The following is a 22,663-nucleotide window of genomic DNA, read 5'->3' as shown; positions in this document are numbered from 1 at the left end:
AAGGAACAGGAAGGGTAGACCATGAAACACGGGATAAGCTAGGAGAACAGATAGCTTTCACACTTGACTCATGGAGATCCCAAGTGTTACAAGGTAGAACTGATCCATAGGGTTTTCTTGGTTGTAATCTTTATGGAAGCAGAGCGCCAGGCCTTTCTTCTAAGGCACTTCTAGGTAGACTCGAACTGCCAACTTTTCCACTGAGTCTTCTTGAAACTCTTTAAACTCAGTTCTCACCTTTCCCCCTCCTTTCCTTCCAGATCCCCTCCTTCTGCCTGGCTCTTTTACTGCTTATTGACCCAAGAAGCGTTTAGTGTTCATTATAAGAAAATTCTATTACTAGACCTTTAACGCTTTGGTGTGAAGGCGCTATCTATATAAATCTAATTAATTAGATAATTAGTAGCACTTTCCAACCTCCTTTTAACTGGTATAAGCAGGATTCCTGGGAAAGAAGGGCTTCAATTCAGTCTTGACTTTGGTGTGTCCCCAGTGTCCAGGAAAGGTGAACATGTTTCCCAAGGGAGGAAAAATAATTTATTGGGATTGCTGAATTCTGCAGCCCGCCTGCCGGTATTTTGCATGTTTCTGCTCCCTGCCCTATGGGAAAAGCGGCCTCTCCCACAAGTGGGGAGCGATGTGCAGTTCTCCAGCACCACCTGTGACTGGAGGGCTGAGTCCAGCTCAGGACAGCAGCCCAGGAAGCCGGGGTTGACACAACGCAGCTGCACTTCCAGGAAAGCAATGCTTTAGGTGTGCTTGCTTTGCTGCTCTTGGGCCTCTGGTCGGCTCAGAACTCACAGAGATGGAAGATGGGGAAGAATGGTGCGATCATTTACCGCACTACCCCTGAATGCCTACGCCTACTGTGTGCAGTATAGTGGAAAAGCCTAGACCGTGGGCTGTGCAGTAAGATAGTCCTGGGTTCAAATCCTAGATCTAGGATTTGACTCACTTGCTGTGCAGCCTGGGACAGAGCACAAACCCACTTTGCCTCCCAGGGTCTTGCAAAACTGGTGTAAGGGTTTAACAGCACAAAGCCTGGCCCCAGGGGAGTGCTGCAGAGCCCCTCTCCCCCTGCACGAAGTGAATTAACCAGCCATGGGGGTAGAGATGGAGTCCCTGGGTGTTGCAAAGAGTTAACATGCTGGGCTGCTAACTGAAAGCCTGGTGGTTCAAGTTCACCCAAAGGTGCCTTGGAATAAAGGCATTTCGACCTGCTACCATAACACTACAGCCAAGAAAACTATGGAGCACAGTTCTACTCTGTAACACACGGCATCACCATGAGTCAGAGTTGACCTGACAGCAAATAGGATAAACCCAGGTCTACCTTGGGCGGTGCAAACAGTTAATGCACTTATCTGCTAACCGAAAAAGGTTGGTGGTTCAAGTCTATCCAGAGGCACCTTGGAAGAAAGGCCTGGCAATCTACTTCCAAAAAATCAGGCATTGAAAACCCTGTGGAGTGCAGGTCTATTCTGACACACATGGGGTCATCATGAGTCAGAACTGACTCAATGGCTACTGGCTTTCTTCTCACTTCACAACACAAATCGCATTTTCTACCTCATGCCTATTCATTTTATAAAATATTTACTGAGGGCCTCCTTCGCACCCAGCACTGTTCTAGGTGCTGGGACACGCCATGAACAAGCTAGACTAAAAATCCCTCTCCTCGTGGTACTTACTTCTGTGGGGGGGAGGAGGGGAGGCAGATAATGAATAAATAACTTAAATGAATAAGTAGATAAAATACGTCAGATGGTGATGTTATCTGTTCTTGTTGGGTGCTGTCGAGTGGCTTTGAACTCAGCAACCCCATGTGACAGAGTGAAACTTCCCTATAGGGCTTTCTTGGCTGTAATCTTTATGGGGAGCAGGCCTTTTTCCTGCAGAGCCCTTGGGTGGGTTCAAACCTATAGCTTTTCAGTTGGCAGCTGAGTGCTTAACTGTTGCACCACCAGGGCTCCTTGATAAGTGTTCTAGAGAAACCTCAAATAAGAAAAGGGGGATGGAAGGGGTGCAATTTTATATTGTATAGTCAGGAAAGCCCTCACAGAGAAAGTGACGTTTGCATAAAGATCGAAGGAGAGAGAAGAACATTCTAGGCAGAGGGAAGCTCTTAATATCAAGATTCCAGATTTCGCCTGGAGCGGGTGGGGGGAGTGCTCAACTCTCCAGGGCCTCGGAATTGTATTATTACAGTGCTGAGCATACAGCAAGTGCCAAATAAAGACTTCCTGAAAGGTGATTTTTCAAACTGCCATTTCTGGAATGGCCCAGTTGCTGACGATCCAATACAGGCTGCTTGAACATTCAGAATTCAGCCCTGTGGACACACCAGCACCCCCAGGCTCCCAGCCCTGGGACCCTCCTCAAAGCATACCTCATTATGAAACAGGTGAGCCCACGCTCCTGGGCCTTCCCTGTAATTAGGGCAGCGTCTAAGCAAGGGCTCTATTTATAACCCCCAGCCATCAGCAAGCCACTGAGACAAGCCCTGGGTCCCTCTGCAGCTCCTATACCAACATCTATATGCAAACTGATTACGACAATTAATTTAATAGGGATTCCGCCACACAAACAATGTATCATTTTATTAGGAAACTCTATAAATGTCAGTGGTGCAATTCATTTTTATTAATTTTCTAAAATGAAATTAGCAGTGGTGGCGGCGGCAGCAAACAGCAGTGGTATTGCCTTCTCATTCAGCAGTGTATTGGTGTCATTAACGCCTTAATACCAGGAGGCCAGTTTGTATGAACTCAGCAGTTAACTGCACCAATTAATTTCAATACTAGAGACTGGAGGGGGGAATCCAAACTCAACTCAACAACTAATTTAGGAAGGTCCTTGAACAACCACGGCAACTTTTCCTCCTCCTGGGACTAGAAGCTTTCAAGTGTAAACACGGCAGTGGATGTTATAATGCTAATAAGGAAACATTCTGTCTTCACCAGAGGCCTTTAGGAAGGAAATTCACCCCTCCAAAGCCTGCAGACATTCTGGCTTCCTGAAGTCGAAGCCTCTGGCCCTGCCCCTTAGAGACAAGAGGAAGAGTGACACCCCCCTGCATTAACACAGACCCTCAAGCATGCAAAGCAGAATCACAAACATAATATCATTTAATCCTCACGATGATTCAGTGGGAACAGGGTCAACGTCAACTCCATGCATACACAAAGAAGTGAGTGGAGGCTTTTAAAGGCCACCACCCTTCAGTCAGTTTGTCATAGTGGTGGCTTGTGTGGTGCTAGGATGGTAAAAGCTATACCACCAGTATTTCAAATACTATCAGGGTCACCCATGGTGGATAGGTCTCATTGGAGCGTCTAGACTAAGACAAGACTAGGAAGAAAGGCCCAGTGATCTACTTCTGAAAATTAGCCAATGAAAACAGAACAATGTCCAATATAGTTCTGGGAGAAGTGAACGGCACTCAAAATACACAATAACCACAACAATCAACTCAAGCAGACCAATGATCATGAAGATGGCGCAGGACAGGGCAACATTCTGTCCTGTTGTACATAAGGTCGGAGCCAACTCAACGGCAACTCACAGCAACAACAAAGTGATCTTCTTGAAGTCACAAAGCTACCGAGTGACAGATCCAGGGCTCAAAACCCACATCTGTCCATATTCAAAGCCCACATTCCTTCTCTTCTGCCACCCAGGCCCCCTCTGCTTCAAGATGGGACATCTCTTGGCCCTATTTATACTTCAAAAAAGTCAAGCATGAACATGAGTGCCGTTCACTTCTCCACTGACACCCAAATTCCTAAAGCTGAAACATGACGTAAAATCCCCACCTTGCAATGTTCTGCTGTTCTGTACCCTACGAGTGGTGGAAGCAAAGCAAGCATCTGCACATCAGAAATCAGATATGTGGCCCAGTCCACGTCGGAGCGAATCTCCCTCTCTGACTAAAGAGAAGCTCTTTCCCTTCCAATTCCATTTCAGGAGTGTTTCGCCAAGGACTGAAGTATACATAAGGAGTCTGGAGGCTGCTTGAGACAAGAGCCACTCTTGGACGTCAGGAAATAGCAGAAATGCAAAAATCAGACAAGCCTCCTTCTTCCCAAAGAAACTAGGGCACTGGTTCTTCAAGTGAGGACCCAGGCCAAGAGCATTGCCCCATCTGGGAACTTGTTAAAAACAGCAAATTATGGGCTCCACCCCAGACCTACAGGACCCAAAACTCTGGGGGCGGGGCCCAACAATCTGTGTTTAAACACCCCCTCCAGGGAATTCAGATGCACTCTCAAGTTAGAGAACCACTGCCCTAGAAAAAGATGCCCTCAGAAGAAAGTGGAGACAAGCGTGCCAGGCTTTCCACAGTTTGTGATACGGTTGTACTCACCAAACGGTAGACCATATTACTGTTGACATTCCACTCCCAACTCTCTCCCTCCCACTCTGTGGAAAAATGTCCTTCTGAGCCCCACGTAGGACTTGCTTTGGCAGATGGAATGTGAGCAAGTGTGACATATGATGTCACATCCAAGCAGAGGTTTTAATTACGCTTCTATGGATTGCCTTGAATTTGTAAGCCCCTTCCCTTCTCCATGAAAACCAGGCGCCCCAGATAGTGGTGGCTCCTTCAGCCTGGGTCCTAGAACAAAAAGAGGCTCCTTCAGCCTGGCTCCTAGAACAAAAAGACACATAAAGCAGCCCTGAGCCCAACCCAAAGCCACAGTCAACCCACAGACCCGCGAGCAGAAAATAAAATTTGTTGTTACAACTCACTATGTTTTGGGGATTGTTTCTTACATTGCATTATCACAGCAAAAGCTGACTGACACAAATTTAATTTTATAGCAAAGGAAACCATGGTGCCAGAAGGTTGAGGAGTTGAGGACATCCTGCAGATGGTTCTCTTCCAGGTCTCAGACTAAAATGTAAACAAATCAGAGCCAACCTATGTGTCTCCAAAACCTTGGTGTCTCCAAAAAAGAAGTAAACCACCCTTTTTCTGAGGGGAAGAAATGGGGAGTGGAAATCTCAGTAACTAATCTCCTCTTCCTCAATATTCTCCAACCTCCTCCAAAGTGGAAACTTTTGTTTCCTCAAAAGGACGTTAACCAGTAAAAACCTAAGCCTAACCAAGTGATATTTAAAACACCTTCTAGGATGAGTCAACATTCTAGAAGACAAGGCCTTCTTTCCTCCATGGCTCAGAAAGGATGAACAGGCCAAGGTAATTAATGGACAAGGGGGCAGAGGGACAACACCTCTACTCCTTTCCTTGGTCCCCTTAACAAACCCAAAACTTTGGTGCTTCTGACCAGAGCAAAACAGACTGGGCATTTCTCCTCTTCAATTCAAAACCCACAGACCAAGTCACACTCCGACTAACACCCTTCAAACTAATAAACACCTGGCCCTGTCGCCACTCATAGAAAAATCATGGCAATTAGAAGAGAGTGGCCACGTATTTCCAAGGCTCTACGATTTTTTTTTTTTTTTAGGATGTAACATACCGAAAATAAAAACGTAAGAATTGGGGAGGAAAGAAGAGGTTTTCTTTAAAAGAAGCTCTAAAATTCCAACTTCATGATTCTTAACAAAATAATAACATCAGTTACACTGGCAGAACACAAGTCAGCTGTATTTCAGCCAATTCTCTCTATTCCCAAGTGGTGAGGGAAGTTAACTGCTTGTGGCAGTTCATAGGTTCGAGGATGTTTACTGCATAATCAACTGCAAGCCCACCCATTGTTTCTGACTGGTGGGATCTTCTTACCACCAATCAAGAATAAGTTGACCTTCTGTTTATAAAACATGTTGAGATAAAAGTGGGCACTTACACTAGTTTCCCTTTAAAAAAAAAATAAAGTTTCTAGAAAATACTGGTGGTAGGTGGGCACTTTCCCAAGATAAACACCCACTGACCTTCCCTCCTGCCAAGCTTCCAAGCACCTGGCTGAAGTGTTCGCTGTTCAACCATCAAGCTAAAAGTTCCATGAGTTGAACCACACAGCTAAAACTTGCACAATTACAGTGGCCCTGCCTTTAATCCATCCAATCGCATTCACAGCCACAGCTTTGGGTCAATTAACAAGACCTCGATGTCACGAGCTGTCAAGCACAACATGGCATTTTCAACTTGTTGCCCATACGCCGGCTGGCCAAATCAAGAAATCAACGGAAATCAATCGACTGTTCATATTTGAAAAACTGCAAGATCTGGGACATTACCTTGTCTTAGGGGATGTGGTGAGCCATTCTTCGTGTTTCTCGAATGTTATTAAATAAGCTGCAATTTCCTGAAACAGAAGAATAAAAAGATAATAACAACAATTAGCTCACGGTGGATCCTGAGAGGCAAGAGAGTTTTTGTTACTTCCTAACTGCCATCGTCCTTCACGAGGCTGGTGCTCCGGCTCTGCTGAGAAACACTCAAATCGGACGCTGTTTTCTATTTTGATTTTTTTTTTTTTACACGTCCTTTCCATTCAACCTGCCATACAATAATAATCAAAGCCTTGGGTTTCAAAAGATAAGTCTGTGGCAAGGACAAAAACATTTCTCTGTGGGAGGAAAACATCAGACACCATCTCAGATTCTAAATGTCATGAATCTGAGGAAGGGAAAAACACATGCCCACAACAGGTCTCCACTTAGGCAAGGTCATAATTGGAAAGTTGGGTCTGTCTTCTTCTGAAGCTGGACAAATCTTTCATCATTGTCACAAGAGATGTTGCATTCTCTCAGCTTGATTTCCAACCCCCAGAGCCAAGTCACACAAAGATTAAAAAGAAAAGATAAAGTCATATTCCAAAAAGAGAGAGAAGCTGAGAAATAAGTTAACCTTTTCCACTACTGATAATCCATAGAAGCAGCTCTTCAGAAAGACGAGCAATGTCAGCAGAGTTTAAGGCAAAGATGGAGACAGCGTGGGCACCTGAAGGTAAATTAAATATTTATAAACACAACAACATCACTGCAGATAGAATTACTGGTTTATTAATAATTTCCATAAAAAGCCAGTGGGTAGCATCAACAGAAGTCATTGCTCCAGCTCTAAGGCATGATATGGCCCATTACTTCCAGCCCCAAGCGGATCCGCTAACGTGAAATTGGCAGGGATTGTAAGTTAAATTAAGGTTGGGCTAGTACACATGTCCCTTGATCTTGGCGATGATACTACACAGAGCTGTTGCCCTTGACTATCAGGAAAATGCAGAGACAAGACCTCAGTCTCCCCTCTCTCCACAGCCAGGTTCCTGGAGGGCTACTTGGAATGGAATTAATCCGGCACCCAGAGGCTCACAGCTCCCCTCTGCTGTCAGCCATTTCTGGGCTTGGACATCATGGAGTTGACCCCTATGTCCAGATGCTAAAGTTGACCTCAGGTAAAAGGGGAGACTACCCCCCAAATGGGGCAAGTAGAACAGGTTAAAGAAAGAAATGCCACCCATGCCATATGGTAAGAAGGCCACGAGAATGGAGATCAGGTTCTTGAATAACCATGGAAGCTGGCCACTAGCAAGAGGTAGCCAGTGGCTGGTAACCAGCACAGCCCAAGCCACCTCTGTCCAGAAGCCTGGGCTCTGCCAAGAGTCTGGAAAGCAGAAACCTACAGCAAAAATAGAGTTGCCTGGGATCAGATTCCTATTGTTGATTGCAGCTAAAGAAACTAGGAAATAAGAAGCTGATCAATCAGCACATTGTTCCCTCTCATCCCTGGGCCTCTTCGTGTTCTAGTTCCTCTCTTAGAAACTCCTTCCCTAAGCTCTGCCAACCACTGGCTAGGAGGTCCGGTTCATCTTTACATTTTTAAATTTTGGTGAAAATACACACGGTCATATGCCATTTCATCAATTTCTCCACGCACGACTAGTTGACATTATTACATTCTTCAAGTTGTGCAAACATTCTCACCATCCTTCTCCAAATTGTTCCACCACCGTTGACTTATACTCACTGTCCACTAAGCTTCTCATCTCATCTGCTTTTAACAGTGGAAGAAACAGAGGCCTGGAAAAGAAAATGACTTGCCCAAGGTGGGCATGTTTATGGCTGAGCCAAGCCAGGACCCAGGACTCCTAACTCACAGGGCATGCACGTTCTTTCCTACTGTCTTGCTGCCTCTCAAACTCAAGTCTAGCACAGAAGACTCAGAATGCTGAAACAAGAACTGAGTGCAGACATCCAACTGGGTACGGTGCTGGGATGAAGTAAATGCCACCCCTCCCCCCCCACCACACACACACACATACACACAGAGATCCTGAACACAAAGGGCTACATTCTCACAGCTGCAGCCTTCTCCAGCATCCTGGCTCCCTTAGGCCCCTCTCTTCCTGGATACTAAATACTGCATCAATGTTGAGAAAGCCAACGCAACTGTCAGGATGAAGGAATTCACTGCAGGCTCCAAAGCAAAGACTGTCCAGCTTGCAGATTTTAAATGTTTAGTTTGTCCTTTGGACGTTCAAACAGAAAAACTGCCTCCAAGGTACAGTGTCTGTGTGTGGCAGGGGCTCGGAGAACAAGCTGCAGTCAGATCCCACAGATCACTCTGTGGGCTTCTTGGCAGCAGGTTTCATCTCGCAGACCAGGAAGGCAGGTGGGTCCTCCCCCAGGTACTAGCCAGGCCACGTCAGGAAGGGCCTGCAGGCCGCACAGTTACTGTACTTGGCACTGCTGACCCCTTGCATGCTGCGTGCTGGACATGTCCACAGACCAGAGGTACACAGTCACTTACCATCCATTTGCCAGTCAAGCTGGGCCTCTCTGCCTCAAGCTGATGGGCTCTGGAAGAAGACTGCAAAGTGCATCACAGGGTTGAGACAGCTGTGGGCCAGCCAGGTCCAGGGGTCACTGCAGAGACCACCTACCCGGGACTGTTGGGTGGGAGTGCTTCTCTCAGCCCTTCCCACTTCAGCACAGGTGCTCGAACACTGCCCACCTGCCAGGCCCTGTCTGTCGCCCACCTCTGGGCCGTCTTCTCTGCCATCTGACCTCAGAGCAAACTTGCACCTCTTGGAACCTTCTCAGCAATGGGCTCATGCTATAGATTGAATTGTGTTCCACCAAAATACGTGTTGGAATCCTAATTCCTACATGCCCCTACCTAACTCCTCCTTTGGGATATAATTCCATTTGAAAATAGGGTTTTCTTTGTTATGTCAATGAGGCCATGTAGTATACAGTGTGTCTTAAACCTAGTCACTTTTGAGATATAAAGGGAGCAGTAATCTGTGTCTTTAAGGAGCCCTGGTGGTGCAGTGGTTAAGCGCTCAGCTGCTAACCAAAAGATCAGCAGTTCGAACCTACCAGCCGCTCCATGGGAGAAAGATGCCGTAAAGATTACTGCCTTGGAAACCCTATGGGGCTGTTCTACTCTGTCCTACAGGGTTGCTATGAGTCAGACAGCAACAGGTTTGTTTTTCTGGGGCGGGGGGAGCTAATCTGTGTCTAATGACACAGAGACAAGCACAAATGGGGAAGGCAGATGCCACATAGGGTTACCAAGGAAACCCAGGGCTACAGAAACTTAAATAGACAAGGAAGGACCTTCCCCTAAAGCCACACCCTGAATTTGGACTTCTAGCCTCCTAAACTGTGAGAAAATAAATTCCTGTTCTTTAAAGCCACCCACTTGTATTTCTGTTACTGCAGTGCTAGCAAACTAAGAGACCACGCCATTCTGGACTTCCAGCGCACAGTGCTTTCTCCTGCATGTTTATACGCTGATGATTCTCCCTTGCTGGTTTTGCAACGCCAAGGGAGGGTTCAAGGCTCAGTCCCTACACCACTGCAGAGCCCAGGCTGTGTCTTGTATCTGAAGATGACTCTGGACACAGTGAAGTGTTGAATGAATGAAGGCAAAGTTCTCTTCTAAAGGATGCAAGAAAAAAGACCCCCATCTGAGCACCCCCTTATACAGGTGTGTGGGGAGAGGGTGGGCAGTGGACAGATAAAGGTACAGATGCCATTAAGCTCGACACTCAATGTGAAGAGGTGCCATGTGAATGTCCTGCTGACTGCTCCTCATTCGGATCCTCCAATCCATGAACTAACAAGAGCCTTTAAACAGAAAGATGGCGTGAGCTACAGATGCTAGCTGTGTGCATAATTTTACATTTTCTAGCAGCCACATTTTTTAAAGTACAAAGAAATAGGAAATTAATTTGAAGAAATTAACTTTAGTAATGTTGTTGTTGTTAGGTGCCATCAAGTCGGTTCCAGCTCATAGCAACCATGTGTACGACAGATCAAAACAGTGCCCAATCCTGTGCCATCCTCACAATTGTTGCTGTTTGAGCCCATTGTTGCAGCCACTGTGTCAATTCACCTCCTTAAAGGTATTCCTCTTTCTCATTGACCTTCTACCAAGCATAATGCCTTTTTCCTGGGACTAGTCCCTCCTAATAACATGTCCAAAAGTAAGTGAGACAAAGTCTTGCCATCCTCACTTCTAAGGAGCACTCTGGCTGTACTTCTTTCTTCCAAGATAGATTTGCTTGTTCCTCTGGCAGTCCATGGTATATTCAATATTCTTTACCAACATCATAATTCAAAGGCATCAATTCTTCTTTGATCTTCCTTATTCATTGTCCAGCTTTCGCATGCATATGAGGTGATTGAAACACCATGGCTTGGGTCAGGTGCACTTTAGTCTTCAAACTGACATCTTTGCTTTTCAACACTTTAAAGAGGTCTTATGCAGCAGATTTATCCAGTGCAATACATCATTTGATTTCTTGACTGCTGCTTCCATGGGTGTTGATTGTGGATCCAAGTACAATGAAATCCTTGACAGCTTCAAGATTTTCTGTTTATCATGAAGTTGCTTACTGGTCTGGTTGTGAGAACTTTTGTTTTCTTTATGTTGAGGTATAATCCATACTGAAGGCTGTGGTCTTTGATCTTCATCAATATTAACTACTGTTGTTGTTATATGCCATCAACTTGGTTCCCACTCATAGCCACCCTATGTACCACAGAAGGAAACACTGCTTGGTCCTGCACCATTCTCACAATCGTTGTTATATTTGAGCCCATCGTTGCAGCCACTGTGTCAATCCATCTCATTGAGAGTCTTCCTCTCTTCTGCTGGCACTGTGCTTTACCAAGCATGATGTCCTTCTCCAGGGACTGATCCCTCCTGATAACATGTCCAAAGAAATAAGACGCAGTCTCACCATCCTTGCTTCCAAGGAGCATTCTGGTTGTACTTCTTCCAAGACAGATTTGTTCATTCTTTTGGCAGTCCATGGTATATTCAATATTCTTCGCCAACACCACAATTCAAAGGCGTCAACTCTTCAGTCTTCCTTATTCATTGTCCAGCTTTCACATGCATATGATGCGATAGAAAATACCATGGCTTGGATCAGGTGCACCTTAGTCTTCAAGGTGACATCTTTGCTTTTCAACACTTTAAAGAGGTCCTTTGCAGCAGATTTTCCCAACTCAATGCATCATTGGATTTCTTAACTGCTGCTTCCATGGGTGTTGATTGTGGATCCAAGTAAAATTAAATCCTTGACAACTTCAGTCTTTTCTCCATTTATCATGTTGTGGCTTATTGGTCCAGTTGTGAGGATTTTTGTCTTCTTTATGTTGAGGTGCAATCCATCCTGAAGGCTGTGGTCTTTGATCTTCATCAGTAAGTCCTCCGAGTCCTCTTCACTTTCAGCAAGCAAGGTTGGGTCATCTGCGTAACTCAGATTGTTAATGAGTCTTCCTCCAGTCCTAATGCCCCGTTCTTCAAATAGTCCAGTTTCTCAGATTATTTGCTCAGCATACAGATTGAATCCCACCCACTGCCGTCGAGTCAACTCCGACTCATAGCTAGGTATGGCAAAAGGATACAACCCTGAAGCACACCTTTCCTGACTTTAAACCACTCACTATCCCCTTGTTCTGTCCAGACAACTGTCTCTTGATCTATGTATAGGTTCCTCATGAGCACAATTAAGTGTTCTGGAATTCCCACTCTTCTCAATGTTATCCATAATTATCTGTATTAACTACTAATAGAGATAAAAGAGGGTTCTAAGAGTTCCAGAAGTATCAGGTGCAAAAGAGCAGCTACTCCCTCTAGGCTAAGGAAGAGTGGACAACGAATAAGCTAAAAACTAGAAGAACCCCCCCCCACCCCCGCAGAGGCTGAGGACATGGCTGCCATGGGAATAAGCTGCCTGCTGGGGGCATGGGCTAGAGTGGGTTTGTAGAAGTGACTTGCTGTTGCTGGAGGTCTCACGAGGCCAGAGCCGGTCTGTGGACACAGCATGTTGTTGTCTAGGGGTGTGGGTGGACCACAGCTGGTCTGAAGCAGCCTGCCCATGGAGGGAGTATGTCCTGAGGGTACAGCTGGCACTCATCTGTATGGCCACTAGGCTCACAGTCTGAATAGTAATGATAATGATAATAACTACAGAGTACAGAAACTGGAAAGAATATGTCTTCTTGTTATTATTATCTTGTAGGATCACTTCATTGCTCTCTGTTGATGAATTTTAACAGTCTACCAAGCTGGCAAAGGAGAAATATTTACAGGGTCCAGCTTCAGTATCACAGAGTAGGACAAAAGGTTTAAGTTAGAGCTAAGAGATAATAAATTAACAAGCGTTAAAATGCTGAGGTAGATGTTGGGGCGATCTTGGGTCCAACTTAATCAACAAATGTCAATGTATTAAGGGGCAATGAGTGTTCTGGTTAACATACTTGTCTTTTAAAACCTATTGATCTAAAATGTATTTCTTTCTGAGTAATCTGTATTGGCTCATGGCCTTACTATCTTCCCAGTTGCCAATGCCAGAGTAGGCCCCAAAGTCAAGTGCCTACAGTCCAAGGAGGTCTTGCCAGTCAAGACAGCCAGCCAGGTGGAGGTTGTGGCCATCTGGAGAACTCACACCCATCTGAAGGGGGCAGCTGTTTCTCAGCTCCAACCAGTGACTACTCAGCAGGAGTGTGGGCCCAGAGTTGCCAGACCATCTCATTTTCCAAAAGAAGCTGGAACTCCTCGTCTTTCAATCTTCAAATGTTGGCAAATAATTCAAATGGAAAAAATACTGTGTGGACCAAGTAAGCACATCTTTGGCTAGACTCAGCCCCTGGGCAGCCAGTTTGTGACCTCCGCTTCAGAGGCGTCCTTGCTGCCTCCTTCTTCCTCATTTTGTCCAGCCAATTGGTTTTCAAGCCCCATTTATTTCATTTTTGAAAAAAATATTCAGCCTGGTTCCATTTTTCCCCTTCCCACTGTCGTAGTTCAGGATCTCCTCGTCCCTTCCCTGGGCTGTAATCATAGTCTCCAATCAGTGTTAGCACTCCCTCTCCACCATGCTGCCATCAAAGCAGTGCTGCTAAAGCACAACTCTTTTTGTATCTTCCCTCTGCTTAAAAGCTTTCAATAGCTCCCCTGGCCTTCTGGATAAAACTCCATCCACCTGGCATTTTAATCCCTCCAGTTTGGAGCCTCCTTTCCTTTCCAGCTTTGAGTTCTGCCATTCTTCTCCATGCACTTCAGGCTGCATTGTTACTGAAGTTGTTAGTTGCCATTAAGTTGGCCCCCAACTCACAGAGACCCTATGCACAATGGAACAAAACACAATGGAATGAAACATTGCCCGGTCCTGCATCACCCCCATGATCTGTTGCAGATCAGACCGTTGTGATCCATAGGATTTTCGCTGGCTGATTTTCAGAAGTAGATCACCAGGCCTTTCTTCTCAGTTTGTCTTAGTCTGGAAGCTCCACTGAAACCTGGTCAGCACCATAGCAACACAAAAGTTTCCACTCACAGAGAGGTGATGGCTGAGCATGAGATGCGTTGGCCCCGAATTGAACCTAGGTTTCCCGCATGGAAGGCGAGAATTCTACCATTGAACCAGCAGTGTCCCCATTCTTCAGACTGTACCTACTTCAGATTATTCAGTTTCCTGAACACATTTGCTTTTCCCATTTTTCTGCTTTTGCACTTGCCATTTCCTTTGCCTAATGCCTTTACCAGCTACCTCTCTGCCTGGAAAATTACTCATTCTTCAAGAGCTAGGTTAAATGTTCACTCCTCAGTGAATCCTTCCCTGCTCTTCACCTCTATGATCTTGTAAGACATTGTTCACACTACTAATTCAACACTCGTCGTCTATTTTGCAGTTGACACAAAAGCCCTGGATCCTGCAGCCCTGTCTGCCTTCCCAGCTGTATATGAGGATAAAGACCATTTCTTGTACATCTTTGTATTAGGGCCTGGCATAGTGCCTGCCATATAGTAGGTGCTCAATAATTTATAGAAGGGTTGAAACAATGAGTGGATAAATAAATGAAAAAATGGATGAATTGCCTCTTCACTTAGTCTGTCTCTGAATGCTTTTATGGCTGCTCAAAGTTTCTTCATGGATTGGTACTTGGAGCATATGAGAACTCTTTTTAACAGTCTAATAACAGGCAGCCAACTGGGCCAGGCTTTAATTCAGAAGTTTAGGCTGTTAGGAATTCATCCTGAATTGCTATTTACCATTTTGTGGAAAGTCCTCCAGACACCCTTGGAGATCTTCACCGCCCTCATAAATTGTCAGAGTAGAGCTCTGCTACAACCTATACAAATAAAATATATAAACCATTATTCTCTATGCTAGTTGCTTATAACCTAAGAGCTGGTCATTTAGAAAGCATGATTTGGGATATTGGTTTTGCCCGGGGGGTGGGAACCCAGAACATCCTGTGCAGGGTCTTGGCCCAGGCAGCTCAGAAAGTACATGAGTGGACAGGGATGGGCATGGTTGGACATGGGCATTGTGCTATTGGGTTCAGGGTTGGAGAATTTATCTATGAGGAGACCCACAAGCTTCCTGCATGGGGTGACCTGGAAAGAACCACTGGGGAACACTTGGAATGGTTATTTATTTTGATTTTAAAATTAAGGCCAATTATCCTTTTTTGCAAAGTGCAGTGAGCAGTGAATTCTGGGAAAATTTGTTTCCATTGTGAACGTGTTGGTTTGAGGTCATTAATATGACATTCACACATCCCTAATAAAGCACATAACACAGAGATCTGGCACTGCTGAAATACCCAGAGGACATTAAGTATGAGTCTTAAAACCAAGAGTATTGGAAACAAGATATTTTTACTTCTCGTTTGGGAGTAATATAATTGCATTCAGTGGCTCTAGCAGATGCTGGGGCCAGCTGCTAGGAGAGCCTGGGCTGTTTTTTTTTTTTTTTTTCCTCCCCTTTAGCTTTGGTCCCTTACAGATAAAACCCTTGTGCAGAACTCTCATTAAAAAAAAAAAAAAAATTCTTTGGTTGAAAGATTTGTTTTTGTGTATAAAATATGTGAGATTGTATAGACCATAGATATTTTTATTACTTGGACTCAGAAGAATAAAGAACAACTATTTGTGGGGCAGAGGGCTAATTTGTTATGACAAACCCTAAAGTCACCTCAAGTGACCTGTTCCTCTCCCTGTCATTGGACCTGTCTCTTAAAGACAGATGGAGGAGGATGGACCATCTGAAGGAGATCAGGTGGAAGACCTGGGAGGACCCCTGTCCTTTTTCTGGGAGCTTCTAGAGGGGAAATTGTTGGAGAGGAAGCCAATTTCTCTGGCTGGGCTATTCCATGGAGTTGAAAGACATACTGTCTTTGGTGGGAGTCGCCTTCTAGATGGGGATGGAAGTAACAGAGAGCCTCAGTCAAGAGTCTGAGGGGAAATCAGCCCCTCCGAGAATCCCATTGCTGCTGTTGTTAGTTGTTGGCAAGTTGGCTCTGACTCATGGGAACCCCATTTATAACAAGACAAAACATCACCTAGTCCTGTGCCATTTTCACAACTGTTGGTACATTTGAGTCCATCGTTGTAATCACTGTGTATTTTGAGTGCGGTCCAAGCTAGGGGGCTCATCTTCCAGGACTGTATCAGACAATATTCTATTGTGATCCACAAGGTTGCCATTGGCTAATTTTTGGAAGTAGATTGCCAGGTCTTTCTTCCTAGTCTGTCTTGGTCTGGAAGCTCCACTAAAACCTATCCACCATGGGCAGCCCTGCTGGTATTTGAAATAGTGGTAGCATAGCTTCCAGCATCATAGCAACACGCAAGCCAACAGAGTATGACAAACTGAGAGGCGGGTGGAGAATCCCCTATATTTACCCTAAACAGATGTGAACGTCTCCACACCAACGCACACCAAGGCTCTTCACCTCTAATCTGGACTGATGGGACAGTAAACCCTGCTCTCAAAGGCAGTGTTTGCTTGAGGTGACATATTCTCTCATATTTGGGGCCTGAGGTCAGCTACCATGGGTATGGAGGGCAGCCAGTGGCTTGGCAGTGCAGTGTCCTTTGGCTCAAGGTGACAAGTTGTGTTTTCCAGATGCATGCAATATCCATATCTAGAACATACAGCACCCACACATGGCTACTGAACACTGGACATGTGGCTAATCCAAACTGAGATGGGCTCTAAGTGGAAAATGTACCCTGGATTTTGAAAACTTAGTACAAAGAAGAATATAAAATAATTCATGGCTAATTTTTTGAATTAGAGAAATGATAATATTTTGGCTATGTTGGGTTAAAATATAAAATCTATTGCTAAAGTAAAATAAAAATAATATTAACCTTTTCAAGACCCATGGGACATACGGTATTCCACCCACTTTTTATGCCTCTGGAGTTCTCTTGAAAGGGGGTAGTCCGATTTTAACATGTTTAGCCTCAAGGTGGGAGCTTTTTGAAATGTGTGAAACTCAAAAATCTTGAGTGGGAGCCTCATTTTTGTGTAGATTGAGCATTGTCTTAGGGGATGACTTCCAGATGTGTGAATTTTCTAAAATTTTGACAGGTTTTGACAGGTCTGCCTTTATTTCTGTGAGATAAGCCTCCTCACTATGTTTACCTTTTACTGTATCCTCCTGCACTTATGGCGAGGGTAAGCTATTGCCCATCTTCATTCAGTCATAGTGGCCATTTTCTTCTTTATCCCACTCGTTGTTTCCAGGTATTACTGGCTCCCTTTTTTTCTAGCTTCTGAACAGTAACTAATGCCTTCCCAATAAGGAATAATGCATTGCAGTGATACTTTTCAAGAGATTGGAGCTCCTAAAAGTTATTCTTACCCTGCATTCAATCTTAGGTGCCAGTCATTGCTTCCACGTGCAGCAGGTAGGACACACTGTTGTGAGCAGTTCTGCAGTATTCCAGGGCAGCTGTTTCTGCTTCTTAGCTGTTAGTACTGCTTTTGTTATAATGAAGAATACATAGTAGTGGTAATTTGCCTGAGATTCAAATGCCTTTTGTTTTATTTATTTTGCCTCTAAGTACTGCTTCTGCAGTAATGAAGAATGCATTGTAGTGGTAATTTTCCTGAGATAAAAAAAAAAATCCCTTGGCTTTATTTATTTATTGGCTCTATTTATTTAATTGGGCTGTAAGTATTTCTTTTGCAGTAAGGGAGAATGCATTGTACCATGTTTTGAAAAGTTTCATCAAAAGTAATAAAAAGGCTAAGAAGAGGGAGACTAGAATAAAATGTATGTGTAGTCATTGCCATGTGTCTTCATGTTTTACCCCATGTTTTACAAATTTTCAAGAAATAAATTTTTTTTTTTAATTTTACAACTACTGTATCTAGCATCTGTGAGCAGCCATCTAAGATACTCCACTGGTCTCACCCCTTCAGGAACAAGGTAGAATGAAGAAAACTAAAGATACAAGGGAAAGATTATTCCAAAGGACTAATGAACCACAACTACCATGGCTTCCACCAAACTGAGTCCAGAACAAAGAGATTGTGCCTGGCTACCATCACCGATTGCTCTGACAGAGGTCACAATAGAGGGCCCCAGACAGAGCTGGAAAAAAATGTAGAACAAAATTCTAACTAACAAAAAAAGACCAGACTTACTGGCCTGACAGAGACTGGAGAAACTCCAAGAGTATGGCCCCTGGATACCCTTTTAGCTCAGTAATGAAGTCGCTCCTGAGATTCATCCTTCAGCCACAGATTAGATAGGCCCATAAAACAGAATAAGACTAAAGGGCACACCAGCCCAGGGGCAAAGACTGGAAGGCAGGAGGGGTCAGCAAAGCTGGTGACAGGGAACCCAAGGTTGAGAAGGGAGAGTGTTGGCATGTCATGTGGTTGTTAACCAATGTCATAAAACAGTATGTGTAACTGTTAAATGAGAAGTTAGTTTGTTCTGTAAACCTTTATCTAAAGGAAAACAAAAAATAAAATAAAATAAAAAAACTACTGTATCATGGACTCATATCAGCTGGATTTAAGACATCCAGTGTCTGCTGGGACATATGTAATCCTAGATAATAGATATCAAAATCCATAACTCATAACAAAAGCTCTGAATTGGTCCTTTAGTCAGCATGCCTTCATTAGTGAAAACACATAGCATCAACAAAAAATTCAAAGAAGAAAATAATTGGGTCTTTTACATCAGGAAAAGTATGTGTCAGAGTTGTATACTTTCACCATACTTATTCAATCTTTATGATAAGCAAATAATCTGAGAAGCTGGATTATATGAAGAAGAATGCAGCACAAGAATTAGAGGAAGACTCATGAACAACCTGTGATATGCAGATGACACACACTTGCTGAAAGTGAAAAGGACTTATTTAAAGCACTTACTGATGAAGATCAAACACTACAGCCTTCAGTATGGATAACACCTCAACATAAAGAAAACAAAAATCCTTACAACTAGACCAATAAGCACACATCATGATAAATGGAGAAAATATTGAACTTGTCAAGGATTTCATTTTTCTTGGATACACAGTCAATATCCATGGAAGCAGCAGTCAAGAAATCAAATGACGTATTGCATTGGGCAAATCTGCTGCAAAAGATCTCTTTAAAGTGTCAAAAAGCAAAGATGTCACTTTGAGGACTAAGGTGCATCTGACCCAAGCCGTGGTGTTTTCATTCATCTGATAGGCATGTGAAAGCTGGACGATGAATGAGGAAGATCAAAGAAGAATTGATGCCTTTGAACTATGTGTTGGTAAAGAATATTGACTATACCATGGACTGCCAGAAGAACAAACAAATCCGTCGTGGAAGAAGTACAGTCAGGACGCTTGTTAGAAGTGAGGCACTGGGTGTGTGTGTGTGTAGTAGTACTGTAGATTCTTTGTAGTTGTTGTTATGTTGTTAGGTGCCATCGAGTCGGCTCCGACTCATAGTGACCCTATGTACAACGGAACAAAACACTGCCCAGTCCTGCACCATCCTCACAATCATTATTATGCTTGAGCCCATTGTTGCAGCCACTGTGTCAATCCATCTCATTAGGGTCTTCCTCTTTTTTGCTGACCCTCTGCTTTACCAAGCATGATGTCTCTCTTCAGGGACTGATCCCTCCTGATAAGATATTCAAAGTATGTGAGATGGAACCTCGTCATCCTTGCTTCTAAGGAGCATTCTGGTTGTAATTCTTCCAAGACAGATTTGTTCATTCTTTTGGAAGTTCATAGTATATTTAATATTCTTCACCAACACCACAATTCAAAGGTGTCAATTCTTCTGTCTTCCTTATTCATCATCCGGCTTTTGCATACATATGAGGTGATTGAAAATACTATGGCTTGGGTCAGATCCACCTTAGTGTTCAAGGTGACATCTTTGCTTTTTAACACTATAAAGAGATGCACTGTTTGATTTCTTGACTGCTGCCTCCATGGATGTTGCTTGTGGATCAAAGTAAAATGAAATCCTTGACAACTTCAATCTTTTCTCTGTTCATCATGATGTTACTTATGGGTCCACTTGTGAGGATTTTTGTTTTCTTTACGTGGAGGTATAATCCATACTGAAGGCTGTGGTCTTTGATCTTCATCAGTAAGTGCTTCAAGTCTTCTTCGCTTTCAGGAAGGAAGGTTGTGTCATCTGCATACCTCAGGCTGTTAATGAGTCTTCCTCCAGTCCTGATGCCCCATCTACTTCATATAGTCCAGCTTCTCAGATTATTTGTTCATCACACAGATTGAATAACTATGGTGAAGCAATACAACCCTGATGCACACCTTTACTGACTTTAAACCACACAGTATCCCCTTGTTCTGTTTGAACAACTGCCTCTTCATCCATGTATAGTTTCCTCATGAGCACAATAAGTGTTCCGGAATTTCCATTCTTCTTTGTTATGATCTACACAGTCAAATACCTTTGCCTAGTCAATAAAACACAGGTAAACACCTTGCTGATATTCTCTGCTTTTAGCCAGAATCCATCAGACATCAGCAAAACATCTAGTTTTGTAAATTTTTTAGGCTTTCTAAATAGATAATCATGGCATCTGCTAATAAAGATAGCTTTACTTCTTCCTTTTAAACCTGAAGGCTTTTTTATTTCTTTTTCTTACCTTATTACTTTGGCTAAGACAACCATTAAAATAATGAATAGAAGTGGTCAGAGTGAATATCCTTCCTTGTTCCTTATAATAGGGGAAAGGCTTTGGTCTTTCACTATTACATATGATATTAGCTGTAAGTTATTAAAAATGCCCTTTATCAGGTTAAGGAAACCACATTTTATTCCTGGTTTTCCAATAATTCCTAACATAATAGGTGTGGAATTCTATCTAATAATCTTTCTTCATCTGCTAAAATGACCATAATGGTTTTTCTACTTTGTTATGCTGAAATGGTGAATTTTATGGATTGATTTTCAAATGTTAAAACAATCTTACATTCTTGGAATAAATTCCATTGATCATTATTATCTATTATGCAATGGTGGGTCTACAGTACCTTTCACCCTAGAAAACGGTTTAGCCCTTCTATAATTGTTTTTTCCTTCTGGGGTCTCCATTGACTGTCTCAGATATTCAAGGAAGACTCTCCTATCTGACTAGTAAGAATTTGTGCGTTTCACAGTCCTGTATGAGCTCTGGGGATTTTTTACCTTATAGCTCTACATGTTTTCTGCCCAGGCTAATGGACTTTCACCTTACAAATCAACAGCTTAGCATTCAACAAAACGTTCAAGAAGACCCATGTGGGTTTCTGGAGCACTTTCTCTGCAAAGCTTCCTTGTCTCTGATATTCTGCCCTGCAAATTCTGGCCATCTCAGCCTCCCTGAATGCTGGTATCTGTTTCCTCAACTCAGTAAGATAACCATGGTCTTCTTGGGATACTTCCCTGAAACCACAATCTTCAAATGCCTCCAAGCAAAAAATTCAAGGTGATTGCAGGGCTCACCTAATATGTTTCTCTTCTCTCAGGAATCACACTCCTATACTGCTTATTGTCTAGGATCTTAAAATAGTTTGTATTTTGTCCAGTTTCATAATTGTTTAGGCCAAGAGGACAAATATGGTCCCAATTACTCCATTACAATAGCAGGAACAATATTGTCATGAATTTTTAGATTTTTGTTTTATTCTTTGAGAGGTCAGTGATTTCTGAATAAGGGACACACCCAGCCTAGGGCAACAAGGTTAAAACTTTGAGGATACCATAGCTGCCTCAGAAAGAGCTGCAATGAAGCCTATGAGGATCCAGGCTGTCTTGAATACTAAACAGCAGGAGAGAGAGACAGCGTTCAGAGATAACTCAGTACCAGCTCTGCTTCCTCCAATTCCACCCATGCTTCACCTCAACCACAAATAAAGATGTAGCCTTGCTAATGACAGGTTTAGTTCAAGAATCAGAAGAGCCTAAAAGAGCACAGATTTTGTTGTAAGTCCTTCTGGAATGGTGATAAAAACTTGAATATAAAACAGAAGCAGTGTTGCAAGAATTTGGCTTCTTTTTCAACCTTGGCAGGATTCTAGCTGCACAGAAAGTGTCACTGACAGCCACACACTGCCAACTCCCATTAAGAACTAGGGACAAGGGACAAGACATGCAAAAATATGCTGCATCCACTTGGTCTCTGTGTAGCCACCTCCCTTCAGCAAAATTCTGAATCACTGGCTAAATAAATCAGGAATTTATATTGTGTATGTGCACGTGTTCTCTTCCCAACAATAGGTATCCCCACCTGAAATGCTCAAAAGCCCCAGTAACACCCCTACTATAACAGATTAACCAATAAAGTCTTTTGGAGGTACCAGGCAATGGCTCTGTTGCCTATAGGGACAGAGGTAGGCATTTTGCCTTGTTCCAAGCCCTTCTTACCTCCAAGCAAAACATTGCCACCTAACTCTGAACAACTACATTTCCTTGCAGAACAAACACCAACACCAATGCCAACTCCTCCCCTGTACCAAATCCAATAAAACTAATAAAAACAGAAGTAAACCATCTTAAAATTAACACATCCAAGGTACAAGCAGAAACCATTGATCAAAACCTCCTATCTTCCCTCACAGCCAACAGCTCCAGAGCAGCCCTAACACCCCATAATGGAATCCCATTATCTACAAAAGAAACTCATTCCACAGGACAGCCACAAACAAAGGGAGAATCAAAGGAGGTTGGCAAAGGGGAAGACTCCACCACTCGCCTCTGTTCCCATATAAGGGGTACAACACTCACGCTGAGAGAGCCATTAGAACTACAGGAAGGAGGAGGTACTTTCCACAAGTTACAAAACTGAGACTGAAATTAAGGAAGAGTCCAGTGGGGAAAGAAGGACTCCAAGTCTGTTTCTTCCAGTCGGTATAAAAGCAAAACAGAAGTTGATTTCACGTAGGAAGAAAATGGGGTCAAAAAACACCTTTCCTTAAATT

The 22,663-nt window shown here is 43.5% G+C and overlaps 1 protein-coding gene across 1 annotated transcript in view; it reads right to left on the bottom strand.

Moving 5' to 3' along the window:
* Positions 1 to 22,663, bottom strand: part of CAMTA1 (calmodulin binding transcription activator 1) — a 1,094,671-nt gene that overhangs the window by 740,052 nt on the left and 331,956 nt on the right. The window contains exon 4 of the mRNA XM_064281181.1: positions 6,205 to 6,272. Within this exon, the coding sequence (XP_064137251.1) occupies positions 6,205 to 6,272 (68 nt within the window). The remainder of the gene's footprint in view (positions 1 to 6,204; positions 6,273 to 22,663) is intronic.

This window comes from Loxodonta africana, chromosome 3 (genome assembly GCF_030014295.1).
Source record: "Loxodonta africana isolate mLoxAfr1 chromosome 3, mLoxAfr1.hap2, whole genome shotgun sequence".
NCBI lineage: Eukaryota > Metazoa > Chordata > Mammalia > Proboscidea > Elephantidae > Loxodonta > Loxodonta africana.
This window is presented reverse-complemented; position numbering and strand designations above follow the sequence as displayed.